The sequence below is a fragment of the Octopus sinensis genome, linkage group LG16 (assembly GCF_006345805.1).
Source record: "Octopus sinensis linkage group LG16, ASM634580v1, whole genome shotgun sequence".
Classification (NCBI taxonomy): Eukaryota; Metazoa; Mollusca; class Cephalopoda; order Octopoda; family Octopodidae; genus Octopus; species Octopus sinensis.
Window position 1 is genome coordinate 4,136,762 of NC_043012.1, and position 22,421 is coordinate 4,159,182.

Sequence of the window (22,421 nt, forward strand, 5' to 3'; positions counted from 1 at the left end):
AATATCAAAGCGAATTCGTGATGTTAAATTAAGAATATTCTTTAAAAAAAAAAAAATATTTCCGGGCTACTTGTGCATCACGTCACTTCCGTAATGTAGTGTCCATTAGGGGAAGCACATGGTAAATCTTGGCTCCAGATTCTTTTACAAAAATAACAACAAAAATTTAAGATGAGTTCACAGAAAGGTAATGTGAAGAAAGCTGGCCCACCCCGTCACAGAAACAACACAGCTTTTAGAAATAATTTACACGATAACAGTATCAAACAGAAAATGATAAATTCTTTGGAAATTACTGGATTGTGTGATTCGTGTACTAGAGTGATTGAATGGAAAATAAAATATAAAAAGTACAAACCTCTCACAAATCCTAAAACTTGGTAAGCACAATTCTCGTAACTTTACGTCTTTTATTCTTCGTATTTAAATTTGTGAATTTGCATCTATTTCTCTTCTCTTTCATTAAATTCAATCAAATTTCTAAAAATATTTCACTGCTTTTGAAATTGTTGAAAATTGCAGCAATAGTCGACTCCGACTTTCATTTCCATAAGAGCACCAATAAGAATATTGTAATATATTCAAATGATCGTATATTATCCCTGAGTGAGACATTTTAGTTTACACACCTTTTCGACCAAATATGACTCTTCCCACAGAGACAGCCACTAGGAATTTTAACTGAGAAATGCCATGTGTACACTAAGCATTCCGTATTCTTTAAAAAGCATCGGTCGATGAATTAACTACCACTTAAGCACGGGGTTATTGTAAACGACTATTTTATATATAAGTATAAGGCTTATTATAGGCTTTATGCCTATAATAGAAAATATTACTACTCTAATAAGTTAGACAAACAATCGAAAAGAGCTTCCATTAACAATAGTTTCGCAGCCAAAATCTAAATACGAATATGAACTAGATTATTCTGATGTAGCCTTTGTTATCTCTCCAATAACGACTGTCACCTTCTTGGGTTAACAAACCGTTTACGAGCCAACGTGATCGATCTATTAGAAATAACGGTAAATTTATGGTTTCACACCAGACTCGATTTCGGCACTAAATCGTTTTTTTTCCCGCACGTGTGGTGTCAACAAAATTTTCTTCGTGGTTTATCATGTAACGTTGATAACCCAATGTTTGTATATCTTTCTAAGCCTCCCATGAATCACTAGATAACTGAGCCAGGTTTGATGTATTTTTGAATTAGTGGCAACCACGTCGCTTTGTCACGCTTCTGACCAGTCGGAAGAACAACAAAGCGACATTTGGTGTGTGAAACTATAAATTTACCGAAATAACAGCCAAATCTCCATATCCGACTGTCTTAAAAATGAACACATTGTGGGTCTGTATGTATTGTGTCTAAACATGACAAGACTGACTCTTCGATAATGAAGCAACAGGTGATCTGATTTGCTAGAAATAGTCACACCCCCCTCACAAACTGCTCCCCGACGCATTACTTAAGGAAAGATACATGGAATAATGGGCACCCATATAATTATAAAAGACTGGGTGATCACGGATAGAATGCCTTTGGTTATAGGTCTGCTCGATTAGGCTTCATTTGGGGTTAAATAACAGCCCTTTAATAAATGCTTTCAAGTCTAGAAGGAGGCGATATTCTGACAATATATATAACCTATACCTCCAAATGATTGCTCGATCGTTTAGAAATAGCAGTCAACTCTTCCTCAAATCACAAACCACTGTTCCAAACAAGACAGGATGCATTGGATAGTAGGAGCATTAAGTCTTAACAAAAAGGAAGACAGGTTTGTCATGGTTGGAATACCTTTCATTGATCAGCTCGACCAAAGGCAATCCAGGAGCGAAAATAAATATTAACAGCGTCACATAAGAAAGGTGTTCATCCGGAGACAACTACACGTCTAATATTACATATTCTCTGCATTTGTTTATAAACATAGCATATTATTTACTATTACTTAGGTTGAAAGTGATTGTTTGGTAGAATTTAAGTCCTGCTGTGTAGCACCTTAAGCAAGTGTCTTCTACTATAACCTCGGGTCGACCAAAGCCTTGTAACTGGATCTGGTAGAGGGAAACTGAAAAAAGCTCATCATATATACATGTGTGTGTGTTTGTCCTCCCAGCACTACTTGATAACATGTGTTGGTGTGTTATTTACATACCTGTGCAACAAAAGAGATTGACTAAAATTCTTCAAGGCATGACAGCAGTCTAATGACTGAAACAATTAAGAGATAAGACAAAAAAAAAAAAAGATAACCTAAAGATGTGAGGACAGCACCTTTTTGCAGTTTTCGTTTTGGCTCTACTTTTAGACTTCGAGGTCAGCTTTGTCTTTTACCCTTCCGGGTTCGATGACCTCGACTAATCCCCTTCTTTTTTTAATTTGATGGCCTTTTGCCTGGTTGACATTTATTTTATTATGTGTTTTCATGTATAAAGTATAAAGTAGTTTTTTGATTACATTGCAGTTTATTGATTGTCTTTGTACAAACTGCGAACTGTTACTTAGCTTCCAGTAAAGTTTGTAATACACTGGACCTGATGTTTGTTTTCAAGTGATATTCTGGACTAAACATTTTGAATTGTTAAAAATCGATTAAATGCTATCTGACCATATTGCTTTGACGGTTTCAACTGGTTACTTAAAGCCCCTGAGAGCCCTGATCAAAGGCAGAAAATGTATGCATTTTTTAAAGGCAATATGAGTGTGCATGCAGAGTGTCTTTCTCCTTTTATGGTTTGATTTGAGGGAGATTTGGTTCTTATTTCTAGCAGATCGAGCGACCACACGTAGAAGTTCCCTTGTTAGCGTTAACTGGTGTTGGGATTATTTTTAGCTCAAGTCAGCTCTATTCAAGCAGGTCTTTTATCAAAGGCGTTCCAGCTTCAAGCATCCCGTCGTTTTTGCATATTCCGCAATGATTTGTCCAAACACCATTTCCTTTTTATTTATTTATTTGATAGTAGAGTGTGATCTGTGAAGGGTTTAGCTGCTATTTCTAGCAAATTAGCTTACCATAAAGATACTTACCTTGTCTAAACTTCGTCGCTTCTTTAAAATACTAAGAGTGGACAGATGTGTTTATCTAATGTTAGCTCCTAATCGGGTTTTCTTTTCAAATGAACTGTAAATAGTATTATGAGAATGAATTGACTTAATACAGACGACAATCTTCATTAATTGTCATTGTATTAAGTTTCGTCATTAAGAAACATTTTCAGATTAATGTTGGTATTTTATCTTTTACTTTTTTCAGTTATTGGACAGTGGTTATTCTGGAGTTCTGTCTTGAAGGGTTTAATCCACTGTTTCTCAACCGTTTTCTACTTTTAGACCCCCTTGATTCCTATGTTACTCAGATGGACCCTCATAGCCATTTGATGTTTAAAAAACCCTATTATATTTTGTATGATTAAATGTTAAAAACTGTATTAAAAACTTGAAATATTTTGTGCTCTAGAAGTATAACCATTTTATTGCACATAAATTTTAACTATCTTATGCGCCCACCCCCCGGGGGTCATATGCCTCCCCCACTCCCCGTTGAGAGCCACAGGTTTAGTCGAACAAATCGACCCCAGTGCTGATTTTTTAACACTTGGTACTTATTCCCCCTGTCTCTTTTTCTGAACTGCTAAATTATGGGAAGTAAACAAACCAACAACAGGTTGTCAAGTGGTCGTGTGGGACAAACATAACATAACATGACACACACACACACTAAGGGGAGTTTCTTTCAGTTTTATAAGGCTATGGTCTGCCCCAGGCTATAGTAGAAGACACTTGCCTAAGGTGTCACATAATGGCACTGAACTCAAGACTACATGGTTGGGGAATCAAGTTTTGTAACTACAAGCTGCACCTGTGTTTTTATTAATGATCACTCATATATTTTTCAAGATTAAGAGACTCATTTTGTTTTTGTTTTTTTCTCCTACATCATCATCGTTTAACGTCTGCTTTCCATGCTAGCATGGGTTGGACGGTTTGACTGAGGACCGGTGAACCAGATGGCTGCACCAGGCTCCAATGTGATCTGGCAGAGTTTCTACAGTTGGATGCCCTTCCTAACATCAACCACTCCAAGAGTGTAGTGGGTGCTTTTACATGCCAGTCAAGTGGTACTGGCAATGGCCACACTCAAGTCGTGTTTTTTATGTGCCACCAGCACAAATGCCAGTAAGGTGATGCTGGTAACGATCACGTTTGAATGCTGCTTTTTACGTGCCACCGGCACAGAAGCCAGTCAGCTGCTATGGCAGCGACCACACTCGTATGATGCTCTTAGTGTCCCACTGGCACAGGTGCCAATCATTGAATTTGTGAATTTTTTTTTATTTCAATTTCACTTGCCTCAACAGGTCTTCGCAAGCAGAGCTTAGTGTCCACTGAAGGAAAGGTACGCATAAGTGGCTGGTTACACCCCTGGCATAGGCCACGGGTTATGGGATCTTTCCATGCTGGTGTGGGTTGGATGACTTGATAGGAGCTGGCAATGTTAGGGGCTACATCAGGCTCCATAGTCTGCTTTTGGCTTGGTTTCTACAGCTGATACCGTTCCTGACATCAGCCACTTTAGTGTGTTCTTGATGCTTTTTATGTGGAATCTTGGTTTTATTTCAATCATTGGACTGTGGCTATACTGGAGCACTGCTTTGAAGGCTGTGACCAAACAAATCAACCCCAATATTTATTTTTTAAGTCTGGTACATATTCTGTTGGTTTCTTTTGCCAAACCACTTTTTATTAGAAGGGACATTTGGTTACTATTTCTAGTATGTTAAGTGATAACATAGTGGTTTTCTCATTTGGCTTGCTAGAAAAGTCATTTTTCTATGAAGAAGGGACTATTTCAGGACCTTAGTCAGGTGAGAGTTGGGAATCTTATATGCAATTATCTTTTAAGAACAGACTGCTGGTTGTAAAAGGAATATATTGGTAGGGAGTAGGTTTTGAAAGCCTTATAATTCTGTGGTTAGGAGAGCCATCTATATTAATTGGTGTGAAGCTTTAGTGGTGGACTGGACCATTTCAGAGATAAGTATCATTTGCTTTGGCGGCAAAGAGCTTCTGTATGGTTGGCCCAAAATGAAATCAGCATGGAAAATGGGTGTTAAATGATGATGATGATGATGATGATGAATACTGCTGCTCTAGATACACTGTGGTTGTGATTAAAAAACCAAAAAAACCCTTTGATGATCATTATGGATGGAATACCTTTGATCATAGGTGTTGGTTGGTTGGCATCCTTTTTGTCTCGGGAGACAATGGAGTTGTGCATAAAGTAGTCTAGTCCGGCTTTTACATTTCATGTCCTGATACATTTCCTGCTGTGGCTGTGTAGTCCTATCCTGGACAAACACTCCGAGAGATAAACAAGAGCAGAGTTTGTGACAAGATGGCTTAACAACATGCGTTTAACATAGGAACTTCATGCACAGACACACAATTGCCAATACAATATCATAATCTCTTTTTCTCCCCATCTCTCTCTATATATATGTGTGTGTGAGCATATGGTCAAGAAGTTTATTCTCCAAGTATGTGTTTTTAGGTTCAGTCTTACTGTTTGGCACATTGGGCTAGTGTCTTCTACAGCCCTGGGCCAACCAAAGCCTTGTGAATGGATTTGGTGGACAGGAACTGAGAGAAGACCGTTATATGTGTTTGTCTACATTTGCAGTTCCTTGTATGAAAATGCAGGAAGCAGTGTTATTGGTAGTTTCGCTTGTCAACAAATCGTCTGATATAAACAGAATAAAGGATCCCTTACTTGAAAAACAAATAAGGGTTTGTGTCATGAAGAGCAACCAGCTGTAAACAATGCCTCAAGTAACATATTTGTCCTTCTCGTGCCAGTATGGAGAAAAATGGGTGTAAATATGAATGAATGAACCACCACCTAGTCCATTCTGTCACTTGCATTTTGATCAGATCTCCAGGTTATCCTTCAGTCTTGCTATGGGTACTGTCCTTACATCTTTATGTTACCTCTTTTTTTTTTATCTCTTACTTGTTTCAGTCATGCTGGGGCACTACCTTGAAGAATTTTAGTCAATCTCTTTTGCTGCAGCATTAAGTTACAGGGATGTAAACACACCAACACCTGTTGTCAAGCAATGGTGGGAGGACAAACACAGATACAGATATGAGCTTTTTTCATTTCCCTCTACCAGATCCAGTCACAGGGCTTTGGTTGGCCTGAGACTACACTCTTGCTTGTTTCAGTCATTTGACTGTGGCCATGCTGGGGCACTGCCTTTAGTCGAGCAAATCAACCCCAGGACTTATTCTTTGTAAGCCTAGTACTTATTCTATCGGTCTCTTTTGCTGAACTGCTAAGTTACAGGGATGCAAACACACCAGCATCGGTTGTCAAGCGATGTTGGGGGGGTAAACACGCACACACACATGTATGTATATATATATATATATATATATATATATATATATATACACACGATGGGCTTCTTTCAGTTTCTGTCTACCAAATCCACTCACAAGGCTTTGGTCGGCCCGAGGCTATAGTTAGAAGACACTTGCCCAAGGTGCCACGCAGTGGGACTGAACCCAGAACCATGTGGTTGGTAAGCAAGCTACTTACCACAAAACATTTGCCTAAGGTGCCATGCAGTGGGACTGAACCTGGTACCGTGTGGTTGGGAAGCAAGCTTCTTACCACACAGCCGCACCTGCACCTGTAAAATAAAATGATAATAAATAACAAGGTAACAGAGAAATGTGATTCAAGAAAGTAGGTATGTTGTTAGATTTCTAGTCTAAGAAAATGATCCCTGTGTACCTTCCTCATTGTCTGCAGACCACTTTCTCCAGAATTCCCTTTCGTGCGTAGCTCTTGGTTGTTAGCTCTTCAGTAGACCAGAGTCTTCAAACAGTTGGTCGATGAATGTTTTAACAGGATGACCCCTAGGCCACTTTCCATGTATTGGTTCCCACTTCGTCATTTCACTCACTACTTCATCTCTGCTACGAAAGCAAAGAAGAAAATGATAAATTTCCTCATAACATTGTTTTAATGTCTGCTTATCTATGCTGACATGTATTGGAGGGAACTTTTTGAGATGGTGTTTTATGGTCAGCTGTCCATTTATACACCAACCATTTTTAATCACTCTTTACAGCATGCAGTGAGTGATAACAATATGTCGATTCTTAAAACCAGGATACACATAGTATTAACAGATTTAGCGGAATATGAAGCAAAATTTTAAAGATTGATTTTAGCTTCACCTGCTTATGTAATTGAATGGATGTTTCTTTCTTTCATTGATTTATCATGAAGTCTATAATATGTTACCTGTAACTATGCTAATTGGAGTGCTGTTCCTTATCATTTATGACAATGATTATATCAGTGCAAAGTAATCGCATGCAGTGATTCACTTTTTCTTCATTGATTCTTTCACAAGATTTGATCTTGGTTAGAATGCTCCATTTTAAGTCACTCACCTTCTTTTAGTATTTGTTATATCGATCGTTAATTGGATCAGGGCCACATCAGTACTTCGTTCAGGATTACAACAGCATAGTGCTTGTAATGGAGGGAAACAGCCTTCCAATATTTCATCCTCCAATGCAGTTGCACCAGTCTTGCCTCCTTCAACATCAAAAACACAATTATTTACATATCAAGAAGACTTTATCCTGCCTCACTACCATATAAGCAGCATGCAACTGAAGCCCTTGGGGTTACTCCAAATGTTAGTCTTCTCTATTACTGAGGGTCTCTCCTTGCAAACACACATTATTTACAAAGCAGAGATTGCACCTCAATGACTAGTCTTTCTCTTTAGGGACAGAAAATAACTCCAGCCCCTAATAACTACTAATCCTCTACAATGCTTAACTGAGACTACTAAATGGGGGAATGCTATTCCCACATCAGTTCTCAATTTTACTGGTAATAGGGGCCTGTGGAAAGCCATCAGTACAGCTTCTTCCCCAAAAGTTACTTTTGTTACTGTATAGTTATAAGTTCAATTCCATTGCATGGCACGTTGGTCAAGTGTCTTCTACTATAGCCTCAGGCTGGCCAAAGCCTTGTGAGTGGATTTGGCAGATGGAAACTGAAAGAAGCCCATCTCATTTGTATATATATATGTGTGTGTGTATATATATATATATATAATCATCGCTTAACGTCCATTTTCCATGCTGGCATGGGTTGGACAGTTCAACTGGGGTCTGGGAGGCCAGGAGGCTGCACCAGACCCCAATCTGATCTGGAAGTGTTTCTGCAGCTGGATGCCCTTCCTAATGCCAACCACTCCGAGAGTGTAGTGGGTGCTTTTTACGTGTCACGTATGTATGTATTTTATATATATATATATATATATGTATGTATGTATGTGTTTCCCCACCACTGCTTAGCAGTTCAACAAAAGAGACTGATAGGATAAGTACCAGGCTTTAAAAAAACGTACAAAAACATAAGTACTAGGGTTGATTCAATTGACTAAAAATTCCTGGAGGTGCTGCCCCAGGATGGCTGCAGTCTAATAATAGAAAGAAGTAAAAGAAAAATAAGAGTTGATAAAATAAATATTAAAAAAAAAACCTTGAGCTCTGCTAAACTAGTATCAGTTTTTGCTAGTGAAAGTCACTTAATAAAATTTGTAAATTTAGATTGGTTTCAGGAGACAAGAATCCTGATGTGTTGACCAAAACTATTTATCAGTGAAGTACATGTAGATAGCTACTTACCAACCATGTGGTTCCGGGTTCATTCTCACTAACAACGTGGCACCTTGCAAGTGTCTCTACGTAGCCTTGGGCCAACAAAAGCCTTATAGCATGGGTTGGACAGTTCAACTGGGGTCTGGGAGGCCAGGAGGCTGCGCCAGACCCCAATCTGATCTGGAAGTGTTTCTGCAGCTGGATGCCCTTCCTAATGCCAACCACTCTGAGAGTGTAGTGGCTGCTTTTTATGTGTCATGTATGTATGTATTTTATATATATATGTATGTATGTGTTTCTCCACCACTGCTTGTCAACTGGTGTTGTGGGTTTACATCCCTCTAACTTAGCAGTTCAACTAAAGGGACTGATAGGATAAGTACCAGGCTTTAAAAAAACGTACAAAAACACAAGTACTGGGGTTGATTCAATTTACTAAAAATTCTTGGAGGTGCTGCCCCAGGATGGCTGAGGTAAAAGAAAAATAAGAGTTGATAAAATAAATATAAAAAAAACCTTGAGCTCTACTAAACTAGTATCAGTTTTTGCCAGTGAAAATCATTTAATAAAATTTGTAAATTTAGATTGGTTTCAGGAGACAATCTTTTTGTGTTGAAGTACATGTAGATAGCTACTTACTACATCGCCACACAGGAGTGGCTGTGTGGTAAGTAGCTTGCTTACCAACCATATGGTTCCGGGTTCATTCTCACTGCGTGGCACCTTGGGGGCAAGTGTCTTCTACTATAGCCTCGGGCCAAACAAAGCCTTATGAGTGGATTTGGTAGACGGAAACTGAAGGAAGCTCATTGTATATATGTATATATTTATGTGTGTATGTGTTTGTCCCCCCCCCATTCCCATTACATGCTCATGGTGGTGTGTTTACTTCCCTTTAACTTAGCAGTTCGGCAAAAGAGACTGATAGAATAAGTACTAGGTTACAAAGAATAAGTCCTGGGGTTGATTTGCTCGACTAATGGCATTGCTCCAGCATGGCCGCAGTCAAGTGACTGAAACAAGTAAAAGAAATAATATTCTTTGTACTATATTATATTGTCTTTAAGACGGTGAGTTTGCAGAAACGTTAGCATGTTGGGCAAAATGCTTAGTAGTATTTCATCTGTCTTATGTCCTGAGTTCAAATTCCGCCTAGGTCGATTTTGCCTTTCATCCTTTCGGGGTCGATAAATTAAGCACCAGTTGTGTACAAGGGTCGACCTGATCCACTGGCCCCTTCCCCCAAAATTTCGGACCTCGTGCCTAGAGTAGAAATGAATATTATATTGTCTTTGACAGTATTGTTTGTAAATGCTCTCAAGATACGTTTGGTTTTAACAACATCTATAAGATGCAGTTGTTTGGAAGAGGGCTTTGCCAGTACCTTTTACTGCTTTGTTATTTTACCTCCAAGATTATTCTGGTGTAGCTATGATACATAAAATCTAGGTCATTCCTGCTGTTATTCCTGTAAATTAATCTCTTTGAAAATCTTGTTCTTTTTTTTTTGTTTTTTCTTAAACAGCTGTTGATTTCCCCTCCCTACTGTTTCCTGCTACCAGGTGTGAGTAAATGATGAGGCGCCTGCAGAAATGACAAACTTTCTTAGATCTCTAATTGTTTTTAGTTTATTTTTTATTACCAAAATCCTTGTGATCTCATTTTGAGTCAAAGGTGAACTGTTTATTTTGCTAATTACCAATCTCCATATCTTCACAATGGTTTTTTTTTTTTTTTTCCCCTTTAGAATCTGCAACTTTGGACAGGTTTTCATTTCATGAATTTATTTTCGTTTGATGTGATTTTTTGACTTTTCATTTCGTTGAGGATTACTAACTTTTTTATTTTGTTTCCGACATGTCTGGTTAGATAATTGCATCACAATGCTGCTGTGAGTTTCATTGTTTCTTTTCTCTTTTTATTCTATGGTTACCAAGTTAGTAAGTTGGTGAATATTTAGCAACAAGTCGGCCCTGATCCAGCTAACATATATGGAAGATGTTCCATCTGTGACATTACCTTTTTTTTTCATTCAGACACAGTTAGGCTTACATTATCAACTATCTTTTATCTTTTACTTGTTTCAGTCATTTGACTGTGGCCATGCTGGAGCACCGCCTTTAGTCAAGCAAGTCGACTGAATGTTTGGAAGACTAGTACTTATTCTATCAGTCTCCCTTGCCAAACCGCTAAGTTACGAGGACGTAAACACACCAGCATCGGTTGTCAAGCGATGTTGGGGGTACAAATACAGCCACACAAATATATACACACACATAAGTATATATATACATATACGACGGACTTCTTTCAGTTTCCATCAACCAAATCCACTCACAAGGCTTTGGTTTGCCTGAGGCTATAGTAGAAGACACTTGCCCAAGGTGCCACGCAGTGGGATTGAACCCGGAACCATGTGGCTCGTAAGCAAGCTACTTACCACACAGCCACTCCTGCGCCTTTTCTATGCCTTTTTTTTTCAAAGGCGATGGTGTATGATTTGAGGAATATTTGGCTGTTATTTCAAGCAAATTGAGCGATCACATTGACACTCTCATTGGCTTGTTGTTTAGTCCCAGGTCTGTCCTGAACATACAAACCCATAAACAAGAGTTTTTTTTCTTATTTTTACTTTTTTAGACTACATTAACCAACATGTTTTTGCTTAAAGATAATACGTGATTTGAAGGAGATTTAGCTGCCATTTCAGTTAGTTCTAATGTACACAAAGAAACTCTTGCTGGCTTGTAATCTAATTAGTTGATCCTGATAGTGTTGATGTTTACATCTGTTTGCAGAATGTTATTTTTGTTGTTGTATCATTTAGGTTTGAAACAGATCTGTGATCACAAGTATTCAAATTATCTTCATCCCACCATTTTATTTATCAGATGTGACATTGTCCAAGATAAATTAAAAAAAATTTTTTTTTTCTTAAGATGACTTGATGGAGGTTGGTTGTCGTTTCTAGTAGTCATAGTGATGATATAAACCAGTTATGGATTAACTGTGGCCCCTATGGCTTTCTGAATGGTATGTCTTGAATTTCTTTTAGTAGGACCTCTTGTTCTGATGACGAGCCATATTTCACGTGGCCCACTTCTTGAAGAAGATTGCCTATGCCTGATGTAGGCACTCTCATTGGCTGTATGGTTTTATTGTCTACTGAGTAGACCTATGATCAAAGACATTCCAACCATGACCATCTCAACTTATTGACTATCAGAGGCTTTTTAAATGTGTACTTTTTAAAAATGGTAATATGTAATTTAAGGGAGATTTGCTTTGGTATTTCTAGCAGGTTGACTGATTGTGTATCTGCTTGCTTGATTGTTTTCTGTTTGGCCCCGAGTAGGCCTATAATTAAAACATTCCATCTGTGCCCATCTCGTCTTTTTTTTTTGTCCAATAATATTCCAATAATGCTCTGTTTTGCACAGTCAATATTTATTGCTCTTTCTTTATACCTCAGCCCAAGTTAATGTCAGGCTACCCTTTAGCATTTAAACTGTTCGCATCTGACCCACATATTCTACCTGTTTTATGTTCCAATGGATCAGATTCTACCTCTCACACCCACTCTACAATGTTATTCTAAAAATGAACAAACACAAAGCTATGAGATAGTGCATGATTAATTGAGATTAATGTGAGTAAATCAGTATTAGATATGACAGAGTACTCAGAAAGTTAAAGGGTTAAATAATCTGAATTCATCAGGGCCCTTTTTTTTTTATGACTCAGAAAAGATTGTTGAAAACTAGGTCAAGATTCTCTTTCCTACTGAGTTTCTTGTCAGATACACTACGTGACCTTCTTTTCGCTGCAGACCTACACTTTTTAAACTCCTTTTCACTGCAGACCTACACTTTGTGTAAGGTTCATTAAACAGCTGCTGAAATATTTGGATTTTGGGGGAAGTCCCCCCCCCCCATTGCCGCCATCTTGTTTCTTACATGTTGGTATAAGCAGATGATAGACGCTCTCAGAAATGACAAACTTTCTCAACTCTCGTTGTTGCTTTCACTCAGCTTGATTGTGTAGAACTGTGGCTTCAGAAGTGGCCCTTTTAATGTCTAGAATAGTGAGTGGATCTTAACCATGACTCCTAGGGACGCATGTGGCCCTCAAACATCCTTCTGGCAGCCCTTGGCGGTCTTCTCTCTATAACTATAATAAATTTTTCTTTAACTGACTTGTGTTTTACTTTTTTCGGTGTGGCCCCTTAAAAAAAATCTAGCTTTTGGATCTGGCCTGGATATTACAAAGGCTGAGAATCACTGGTCTTGAAGCATAATTCACAAGTATTTTGCTCCAGCTTTGCCATATCTCAGTCTGGTATGAAATTATGCTGCACACACCAAATATTTTATTTTGAGCATTTTGTTTGACTCTGTATTTTGCTTTTGTACCATCCCATTGTTTTGGGTTGTTGCAGCTAATAAAAGAAATCATCGTCATTATTATTTTTGTTGTTTTTTTATCATGACACTGAAATCTCAAAGTTACAAGATTAATTCATGATTAATTCAAAATAATGTGAATTACTAAGCATTACATTTGAATGAGTAATCTGAATGCTAAAGGATTAAACCAGCCATATCAGGCTCAGGTATTCTACCTGTGTTATGTTCAAACTTGCTTCTCATCTTCTCTACAATATCCTTCTCAAATAACCAATCACATCATCAAAATCTTGGAGCTTTGAGATAATACACAAACCACTCAAAACTATGTGAATAAATAAGCATTTCATTTGCTAATCTGAATGTTAGAGGGTTAATCTGCTTTCATCTAAGTCAACTATCTCTTCTATTACTGACATTAGAATTACTAAGACTTAACTTAATAAAGAAGCTTCTGTGTAGCTGTTTGGTATGCTAGAAGTAGCAGCCAAATCTCCTTAAGATAAGAACCAGCCTTCTTTAACAAGGATACAAACACTGGAAAATGCAGTTCTTCCTTCTTTGCATCAAATTCTCTTTTACTTGTTTCAGTCATTTGACTGTGGCCATGCTGGAGCACTGCCTTTAGTTGAGCAAATCGACCCCAGGACTTATTCTTTGTAAGCCTAGTACTTATTCTATCGGTCTATTTTGCCGAACTGCTAAGTTACGGCTACGTAAACACACCAGCATTGGTTGTCAAGCGATGTTTGGGGGACAAACACAGACACACAAACATATATATATACATATATATGATGGGCTTCTTTCAGTTTCTGTCTGCCAAATCCACTCACAGAGCTTGGTTGACCTGAGGCTATAGTAGAAGACACTTGCCCATGGTGCCACGCAGTAGGACTGAACCCGGAACCATGTGGTTGGTAAACAAGCTACTTACCACACAGCTACTCCTACGCCTTATTTTAAACATGAACCCTTACAAATCAGTAGGCTTTATCATACAGAATTACATGTAGATTGGTACCAAAAACATTAAAAAACCGATAGGCCCGGCTATAATTCCTCAAATTCCTTTCCTCTAACTCCAAAGACTGTGAGGGAAATAGTGAACCCTTGTCTTCAGGGATGGAGATTCTATTCATTCTGGTGGCAGGGTATCATACAGCCCATCTCATACAACCCACCCACTTTTTCCTCTTCCTCCTCCTCCTTGTAATCCTTAATATACTTCATCTTGTCGACCACTATAGTAAACACTTCATTCAGTCTTTCCTTCCTAGGAATGTAGCCTTATGGAATTCTCTATTTACCCACACTTTTCTGTGAACTGAGTATCAACCTCATTAATCTCACCTGTCTTGGAGGGCTTGTAGAAATCACAGACTCTGTCCCTCCTTCTCTCATACTAATTTGAAAAATAAAAAACCTCTTAGTTTTAAGCAATCTGGGGGAACAAAGTAGTGCTTTGAAATTTGAATGAAACTTTAGGACTTTATTTTTTACTTGTATCAGTTCATTAGACTGTGGCCATGCTGGAGCACCGTTTTGAAGAATTTGTGTTTTTAGTTGAATGAACCGAACCCAGTATTCACATTTTGTTAAACCTGTTACTTATTCTATTGGTCTCTTCTGTCCAACCTCCAAGTTTCGGGGATGTAAACATACCAACACCGGTTATCAAATGGTACTGGGGGCAGACACAAAGTCACACATATATATACACAATGGGTTCCTTTTAGTCTCTGTCTGCCAAATCCATTCACATGACTGTGGTCAGCCTGAGGGTATCGTAGAAGTCTCTTGCCCAAGGTGCCACACAGTGACACTGAACCTAGAACCATGTGGTTGGGAAGCAAGCTTCTTATGATACAGACACACCTGCACCTGGACAACCTTTTTCAAGAAGTGGGCCGCATAAGAGACATAGCTCATCATCAAACAGACCGCACTAAAACAAATTCACAATAATTTTTCGTTAGGTATACCAATCAGAAAGTCCCACAGGCTGCTGTTTACCCCTGACTGCTTTGAGAGGTTCTAAAGGGTTAAGATGATGCCATGACAAGACAAAGAATCTGTCTTACAGGAAATCATCTGTGGGAACTTTCAGCTCTGCCAAATAGTGTTATGAAGAGAGAAGGCTCAGATTGGCCTCTAGTTTACACATTAGAAAACGCTATTTAGTGACTTACATCTGATGTTCTTCATTTTAATTTTTTAATATCTATCACATGTCTATATTTCCTATTCTACCTTGGATGCTAAAAGAAAGTGGGTGTAATTTTTGTGTATGAGTGTGTGTGTGTTATTAGGGCTGAATATCCTACATCTAATTAAACCATATAAAAGGGTATCACTCTGCTGAAATGGGTGGGAAGTTGTTAGATTAATATATTCTGCCTACAACAATGTCTAAACTCATGGTTTTATGGTGAGAAGACCGACAGCAAATTAAATTCAGCCGTACGAGATCTGATTAATAAGTATCCAGACTGTTGCCATAGTAACAAAGCTAAAGCACGCAGAGTAAAGCTGCTTGGCAAAGATTGACCTTGAACTCTGCTGTGCATGTGCACTATGTTTTAACATTGTAGCTCACTTCTGCTGTTTACAACTGCGCTTGGAAGGAAGGTGTGTAGCGTTTGATCGTTGCATTGACCATGGCAGAGAAAGTTGTCATGGTGATACTTGCTCAGAGGCCTACGCAAAGTTGCAGAACGTGTATGGAGAGGTGTGTGTGGATGGTTCAGACACTCCAAGATGGCTAAAAAAAAATGTTGATACTGACAAATGTTTTGGAAGACCCTCAACCAGCAGAACTGAGAAAAACATCACAGCTGTGAGGGGAAATTGTTGAATTATCATCCGTGAGTTATCAGATGTGCAAATTAGTTACGGTTCAACTCAGTCCATTGTCACTGAAAATTTGGGTATGAGATGCGTGTCTACCAAGTTTGTACCAAAAGTGCTTTCAGTTGACCAAAAAGACATTCGGGTTTCAGTTGCACAAGATCTCTTTGATTGTGTTGAGAATGATAAAAACTTGTTGAAAACTTTGCATAGGCCTCTGAGCAGGTATTGCCAAGCTTTTGGGCAAAATTTGATGCAGATTCTCAGCTCAACTTTCTGTCATGTTCAATGCAATAATCACACGCTACACACCTTCCTTCCAAGCACTGCTGTAAACAGCTGGAGTGAGCTAAAATGTTAAAACTTAGTGCGCATGCACAGCGGAGTTCAAAGTCAGTCTGTGCCAAGCGGCTTCACTCTGCATGCTTTAGCTTTGTTACTATGGCAACAGTACGGCTACTTATTGATCAGACCACATATAATTATGATGTTTCTTTGCTATTAATCCTTAGATTCCACTCAATCAAGAACAGTTATACAAGCATACCTCAATTTACATATTTTTTTTTTAAGAAACTAATGGGAAAAGTGTAAAACCTCAACATCAGTTGATTTCTCTGACTTAATGTTGGTCTCAACCAACATATTTAAAAGCATAAGCATTTAAAAAAAACACCAAAAATTCAACACTGAAATGAAAAAGTAAATAAAATATGAATAAAAATATGTACAAACTATTTATTAAAACAGATATAAACTAATAATTTTTTTAAAATGTTTTCTGTATTACATCATTTTTAAAATTTAAATCTCATGTCTTGGAACCAATTATTGACATTAAGTTGAAGTATACTTGTATGTGTTCAGCCATCACACAGCTATAGCTATTTACTTTATCACAATTAACCCTTTTGTTACTGTATTTATTTTGAGATGCTCTGTGTTTCAGTTATTTAAAATATAACAAAGAATTTAGTAAAATAACTTTAGTTATCATTAAGTTATGGTTAGGAACATAAGTTATGACTAAGGTTTGGTGGAAAATTTTAATTCAAAATTTACGAAAACAAGACATTTGTACTTCAGAGGTAGAGCTGGTTTCAGCTGGGTTGGTAACGAAAGGGATAATCAGTCTACAATTTCTTAATCAGTTTTACAGTTCAGCTCTGAGTCTATCAACAAAGCTATGGAATTCTATGTAAGAGGTCAACTTTGTACTGTGACTGACCAACTACTTGACTAAGCTGGACGATAGGATGCTAATTGCATTTAAGCTGGGAATTAATGTGTTTCTTCTATGCCTGTACTTGACATATTATCAATGTACTTTAATTAAGATTATAACTATTTGGAGTTGTAACCTCCTCTATACAGGTGAAAACTGTTTTAATATTTGCATTTACACTATGTTTTAATTTGTTTGACCTTTTATCTTCGTCAAGTGTTTTATGTCTTATTCTTGGTAAAGGTTTGTTTATCAGGTAAAAGCTCACAGATAGCCTTACTCTCAGGAAAAAAGTTTACAAGACCCTAAGTAGTACAGGTATCCCTTGGCTTACAAAAGCAGCATTAAAAAAAAGGTTTAAAGTATGACACCTTTTTTTCATTGACTTCTTGAGTTTTTATGTTGCAAAACATGGAACACAATTGGAAAATAGGTTTTTATGTTATGGCATTTTGTGTTTGGTCAAGATTTTCAGAAATACAAAGCTTTCGTAATATGAGAGATACCTGTACTTGTATTTTTTGTTTAGCACCAGGTCAAATCTGGTAGATCTGACCTTTCATCGGAGACATCCCAGCCTTGACTGTTGTGTCTTTCTTAGAAAGATAATGACTCCAAAACTGTACTCTCTAATGTATCTCTTAATCTTTTAGCATTCGAATTACTCTCTCAAATGTAATACTTATTTATTCACATTGTTTTGAAGTAATTATGAATTATCTTGCTGCTTTGAGGTTTTGATGGTGTAATTATAGGGTAGGTGTGAGAGCTTGGATCTGGCCAGTTGTAACATAAAACAGGAAAAATAGTTGAGTAGATATGGCCTGTTAAATGCTAAAGGGTTAAAACAGTAGTATGATTTTGTGAGTGGTTTGGCTACTGTTTCTAGCCAGTTGAGTAGCTGCTTAGAGACTTTTGTGTTAGCTCTATTATACATGGTTTGATAGTCTGTCTATGTTTGTAGAGTGGTGACTCTTTCTTTTGAATAGTAATCCAAAATAGGTTTCTAGTAATATCCAGACCGTTTTAATGTTGATGGACATTGTTGAACGGTAAGATTTTTATGTATGTTTCTTTTATATAATGCGATGTTATTAAATTAGAAAAGATTTTAGCTACTGAGAGACAAAAAACAAAAACACATCTCATTATGTGAGATGTACAAATAACTGTCCTTAAATAAAATCTCATAAATATTTAAAATATTAGTTACTAAGTCATTTATCAGTTATAAACTTGTTCATTGTGAGCATTTTTATGGTCGATGGTCATGTGCTTGCTTCAGTTATTGCTATTTACTTAACTGAATGGACTTATTTCTCCAACAATAAGTTATGACCTAGTTAAGGTTTCTTAATAGTGAAGTATATCTATCTATCACCTCCATTTACATACCATGTAAAACTCTTTTGTTATATATTTAGTAATATACCATCATCATTGTTATTTAACATCCGTTTTCTTTGTTGGCATGGGTTAGCTACTTTGACAGAAGCTGGCAAGCCAAAGAACTGCACCAGGCTTCAGTGTCTGCTTTGGCACGGTTTCTACGGCTGGATGCCCCTCTTAATGCCAACCACTTTACTGAGTGTACTAAGTGCTTTTTATATGGCATCAGCACTAGTGCATTGTATAGCACCAGCACCAGTGGGGTTGCCAAGTAACTTGTAAGACAACGACCCCTCGGCTGGGAGAGGGAGGTGGCTTTGTGCTGGTTGAGAGGTTAAAGTATAATAGAGAGATAAAGATAGGTGTCTTATTATAGAGGAGATACTTGACTACCCCAGTAGGAAAAGAAAGGAGAAAAGAGATAGAGTTAGAGCAAAAGGACAAAATGAGAGTGAAAAAGAAATAGACTGTGTTGGACATGTGTCAGGACATACTCACAAGGTACAGTGAGGGGTGAATATAGTCTTGGAGCAGCCAGAGCCTTGTGAGTGAATTTGTTAAGTGGTAATTCTATTATGTTGGTGGGAAGGTGCTTGTGTCTCCTGATATTTAGTAATATATACATGTATATATTTTTCTCATGAGTGTAGGAACATTGGTAGGGCAAATGTATAGTATGGGTAAATGCTATTCTTCACTAAATGACCAGTGGAGATTGATCATTAAGTTCTGACCATTGGGCCTCACTGAGGCAAAGTGGCTGAGTTCTTTTTTAGCATTGGGCCTCATGGAGGCAATAACTGACACCTTTGGCATTATGTCGTGCTTGAGAAGAACCATCAAGTTGAGCAAAATAGCAGTCATGGTAGATACTGGTGTCATGCAAATTGGCACCCATGCCAGTGGCACATAAAAGCACCCCACTGCCATGGAAATAGTACCTGTGCCAGTGGTACTTAAAAGTGCCCATTACACTCTTGGAGTGGTTGGCATTAGGAAGGGCATCCAGCCATAGAAAACCATGCCAAATCAGACTGGAGTCTGGTGCAGCGTGCCAGCCCGGCCCAACCGTCCAACCCATGCCAGCATGGACAACGGATGTTAAATGATGATGATCTTACACTAGTGGTCTCACAATACCTGGACCAGGTGGTGCATTGTGTTCTTGAGCAAAACACTTCATTGTATGTTTCACCTCTAGTTAATGTTCTGTTAACCTAATCGAAATGTTATGCATCTATGCTTTATAACTTTTACTATACTCCATGCACTTTCATTTACAATTGATTACTACTGCTAAAGCATTTATATAGGTTCTGTATTTTTAACTCCGACTCAACTCAGATCAAACAGAGAAACAGAGTGTGATCAGTGTTGTGAATAACCTGTTTTTATTCCTTTCTCTTTTTCTTCCCATAATTATTGTCTGCTGTTTCACATTTCCAGTATCCTTTTCAGAGAGTAGTTGAGTGTTGTCTGAGGGAATATCAGGACAATTATCATCCCCGATGACAGCTACCCACTGGGACAGTTACCCCCTCTCCAATATATTAAGAAGTTTTAAATCATCATCTGTTGTCCTCAAGGGTAATTGTCCTAGGAGTGGTTATTGTGCTGGTGGCACATACGAAAATCACCCTTGAATGTTGGGACTCACGGAGGCAAAGTAGCTGAGTTCCTTTTAAGCGAGGGGCCCGGGCCTCGCAGAAGCAAAGCGGCTGAGTTCCTGTAGAGCGTTGGGCCTCACAGAGGCAAGTGGCTGAGTTCCTTTCGAGTGTTGGGCCTCATGGAGGCAAGTGGCTCAGTTCCTTTTGAGCGTTGGGCCTCATAATGGCAAGTGGCCGAGTTCCTTTTGAGCATTGGGCCTTACGGAGGTAATGACCAATGGTTAGCATTAGGAAGGGCATCTAGCCATAGAAAACCATGCCAAATGAGACTGGAGCTTGGCGTAGCCTTCCAGTATGCCAGCCCAGTCAAACCATCCAACCCATGCCAGCATGGACAACGGATGTTAAATGATGATGATGATAGTAGAGGTGCATGACTTAGTGTTTAGGGTGTTGGACTCATGATTGTAAGATTGTGGTTTCGATACCTGGACCTGGAGATACATTGTGTTCTTGAGCAAAACACTTCATTTTATGTTGCTCCAGTCCATTCTGCTGGTAAAAAGGAGTATCCTGGTGACGGATCAGTGTCCCATCCAGGAAAGACTATATATGCTAGAGAAACCAGGAAACCGGTTCTGTGCTCCTTACAGAGTAATGTGCACTAACCGATATATTAATAGAAGTTGAAATTGATGAGAGTAATAGCAAAGTGTGGAACAGTATTATTGCCCACTCAAACCAAGGTTGCATAATGACATGTAGTGGTAGTGGGGGAAGGAAAGAAAGAATCACAATTCAGGGGTTGGTGCAATAGAAAACTGCTTTGAGTTATCAAGTTTTCCAAAGACTTGATCCAAATGTTCACAATAGAGAGGACTCTGCTAAAAGGACCCACATGTCACATAGGGTTAAAATAGGTGACAGATTAGGTGTACCATCCAGGAATTTAGTCAAACAAAAAGCTGGTGGTTCCTCTTGTCAACCATGTAGACTGATGAACAGGACTCTGCATGTTTCTAATCTCTTAAAAAGATGATGTGGACCAAAAAAAGGGTTTTTGGATTTAGCAACAGCAGCAGAATAGAAATTGCCAAAAATCTATGGTGTTATTGGGATGCTAAATATGTTTTTCATGACTGGAAATGTTTCATTTTGGCAATATTGTAATCTATTAAAAAACTTCAAAAGAAATAGGAGCTGTTTGTCCCAAAAGATGCTATCTAAAGCTCTTGGGTTTCAGCTTTAATAAGAATCCAATCTGCAGGTTGCTACTTTCAGTAGTTATAGAAACACTACCACCAATAAAAAAAAAAATACTTTGAACTGGCACATTAATTCTTTGAATAGATATTTGAATCAAGAAATGTCAAAATCCAGCACACCTAGTATCTAATTGCTTAATTGAAAGATGAATACATTATCATTATTGTTATTATCTCTAATATTCTATGACCGTTTATATGTAATTGTTAAACAAAGCCCAGGACAAAACTATGGACTGTAATTGACATAATTTATTATAAACACAACATTCATATTATTTCTAAGATAAATTGAGTGATGAATAAGTATTTTAAATTACGATTTATTTATTCTTTTATTGCTTTCAGTTATTGGATTATGGTCATGCTGGGGCACTACCTTTAATAATTTAGTTGATTATGTTGACTCCTGTACTCCTTTGTAAATCTAATATTTATTTTATCTGTTTATTGGAGCACATAAGGTTGCCTTAGAAAATCTCATTTTTGAAAGCTGTATTCTTTGTTAATACACATATATCATTTCCATCATCAAGGATGTTATCTTAATTTTTACCTTTATGAAAAGATGTAGTCAATCTTAAATATAAGATGAAATAGAAGACTTCACTATAACATTATTATTCTGCCATGGTATGACAACATTAACGAAACTTCAACCTGTCTTAATAGGCTCTTTCACATCATTATTTTCATATCAGAGAACAAGGTAATATGCCTGGACATGAACCCATAATACCAGTGAATAAACTATAGCGGTTGCCCTACTGAACTGTAGATTTTAGAAAAATTTTTATTTTTGTGAGCTTTTTTGTGAAATATCAACATCTTTTGAATTGCTTGGCTGCAACAATTGTGTGTGACCCCCAAAATATACTGGAGTCATGTGAATATTTATTTCTATTAATAAGCCCTGGGTTCATAATTGAAATAGATAAATGCTAGTTCAGTTGCTCGATTGTTTGTTTTACA

General features: G+C 37.8%; 1 protein-coding gene across 2 annotated transcripts in view; it reads left to right on the top strand.

Annotated features, from left to right (window-relative positions):
- Window positions 1-66: 66 nt before the first annotated feature.
- Window positions 67-22,421, top strand: part of LOC115220580 (uncharacterized protein C9orf85 homolog) — an 89,065-nt gene continuing 66,710 nt past the window's right edge. For both annotated transcript variants that reach the window (XM_036509856.1, XM_029790731.2), the window contains exon 1: window positions 67-380. In XM_036509856.1, coding sequence (XP_036365749.1) covers window positions 172-380 — 209 coding nt within the window. In that variant the 5' untranslated portion in view covers window positions 67-171. The remainder of the gene's footprint in view (window positions 381-22,421) is intronic.